The sequence below is a fragment of the Aphanomyces astaci genome (assembly GCF_000520075.1).
Source record: "Aphanomyces astaci strain APO3 unplaced genomic scaffold supercont1.61, whole genome shotgun sequence".
In the NCBI taxonomy this organism is placed as follows: domain Eukaryota; phylum Oomycota; class Saprolegniomycetes; order Saprolegniales; family Verrucalvaceae; genus Aphanomyces; species Aphanomyces astaci.
Window position 1 is genome coordinate 62,226 of NW_009798324.1, and position 2,339 is coordinate 64,564.

General features: G+C 47.2%; 1 protein-coding gene across 1 annotated transcript; it reads right to left on the reverse strand.

The window, feature by feature from the left end:
* Positions 1-1,893: 1,893 nt before the first annotated feature.
* On the reverse strand, positions 1,894-2,306 carry H257_14706 (hypothetical protein; the record flags this gene model as incomplete). Its single annotated transcript, XM_009842599.1, has 2 exons — positions 1,894-2,208; positions 2,286-2,306. The coding sequence occupies 2 exons, from the start codon at positions 2,304-2,306 to the stop codon at positions 1,894-1,896; spliced, it is 336 nt and encodes a 111-aa protein (XP_009840901.1).
* Between the last annotated feature and the right edge of the window lie 33 nt (positions 2,307-2,339).

Consider the following 2,339-nt stretch of genomic DNA (forward strand, 5'->3'; position numbering starts at 1 on the left):
GCATTTTAGGTTGCCTAGGAGTAAGCGTTACAGAGTATTTTGGCGAGGTACGTCTCCGAGCTACACTGCGCTGGGAGTTGAAAACCGGGTGCGCATTTTTTTCGAGCAAACGATGGAGCATTTCCGAGCATGCCTAAGGACGGATCGATTTCGAGCAAAATAGTCGAGAGAGACACTTTCCGAGCGCACATAATAGGCACAAGAACATGTGTTAGTCATTGGTGAATTTACGAGCAAATAAAATCATATGGCAACTAAAGTGCAAATGCTGAGTACAGTGGCGCCTTTAATGGTAGCATCTCCACCGCATCCCAACTCGCCATCCCTAAAAATCATTACTACAGTTGTACGTCGTAGTTACGGATACTACGCAGAATTTGGGGACTTTTGTCCCCATTTGCCTCGGACATCCCAAAAAGTGCAAATTATTCGGATATCCGAAGCTAATGGGGACAGAATCACCCGAATAAGTCCCCAAAATATCCGTACTGCAACCTGAAGTAACGGTACAATCGAAGTTCTGGGTTATGGGGGAAATATTTGGGGATGCGGTGGTGATGCTCTAATAAGTGCATCTCCACCGAGTTTCCCAAGGTCGGTGATGCCGGTACTTGCAAGCCTACTTGACCGCAGCGATTCTGTAATCCCACGCACCAAGTTATAGAGTGTAATTGTTGCTGCGGACTCTTGTCCGGTATGCGCGACCACATAGCGTTGTGCGGTTGCTCCTCTTGGACAAACCCGCGTCCGCCGCAGCGTCGGAACGAGAGTCACCGGCAATCACTGCCGCAGCGATATCGGCCAGATATCGCTGTATCAATGAATGCTGGTGACTCTCGTTCAGCCACGTCGTCCGTGTGTCCGACGACGGCGAGACGTGGTTCACGATACCGACCGCCAGTCCCTGTGTCCAAAGCCGACATTGGGAAATTGCACGAATGGACTTGCTTTTTCCATACAAATCGTAGTATATTTGTTGGGACAATTAGTTGGGATATCCCAATAGTGTGCAATTTTCGGGACAAAGTCGATGTCCCAACCCCAAATTTGGTTTTCGGGACATCCAGTGGGGAAGATTTTGTCCCATCTGATATCCCAATGTCGAGTTGGGACATATTTGGGGATGCGGTGGAGAGCTCTTAGAAGGGGACAGCTAACGTTATACCAAAACGGAAGATTTTATGCAGACATCCCAGAAACAGTGAACTGGCTCTAATTTAGGGATGGGGACAAAAATATTTGGGGATGCGGTGGAGATGCTCTTAATACCAGTAGTACTAGTATCATATTTTCCATGGGATATACCCAATCATCGAATTTATCCCACTGCATCCCTGTGCATCCCAAACAATAATTGTTGACGTCACCAGCCCCAGCATTCTTTCACCAGAACCGTACCCTTTCCCCCACAGAGACTACGTCTCCACCCCGAATAACGTACGTGTAATGCTATGCCCGGGGTTTGCGCATTAACAATCGTTTGTGATAGTAAACGATTGCCAATTTGCAAACCCCTTGTTGACTGTGTGTTTGTTGTGTATCCAAAATTGCATCCACTGGCATCCAAATGCATCCATTGTCCCAGTTTATCCCGCTTGGGAATATCTTAACTTCACTATCAACCCGGTTTGTCCCAGTGGATGTACAGTACTGTACTAATAAGTCGTAACTGAAGGATGTCAATATCCGTAATGCTCACAACAATATGTCCCAACTAAGTACGCTCGAAAAGACTCCAACAGTTTAAGTACGCTCTAAAATATTCCATCCCAAAGCCTCGCTCGGAAATAATCCATCGTTTGCTCAAAAATAATCTTTTCCCTAGAAAACCACGAACCGCATATCGTACCATGGACATAAAACAATTTGACTTTTAAGTTGAGCTCTTAGCTCCTAATCACCACAAGACGGCTTGGTGGGCGTGACGTCTCCATCATTGAACACGGTGACTTCCTTGGCGAATTGGTTGATACCTTTGTACACTTCGAGGCCACGTGTCTTGATGGTCGTCACGTCCACGACAAAATCATCGCCGATAATTTCAAACGACACGGCAGGCTTTTGAAACTCAAGGAACGCGTAATCTAGAAACAATCCATACGAAATGCCAGCTGTTTGGGCCAACGGCTTAGGGGTGTACGCCCCCATAACGGTTTTCAATCCATGGGCGAGGACGTCGAACTTCTCGTCAAACCCGTCGCCGATTGGCTGGTTAATGTCTCCGTACGGGGACAAGATGAGCCCCCCGTACGAGTGAATGTCAATAAACCCTTGGATTTCATTACGCTTGGTTTGGAACCAATCATTGATGCCCGCGGTTTCAGGCTCACTGAACGGCT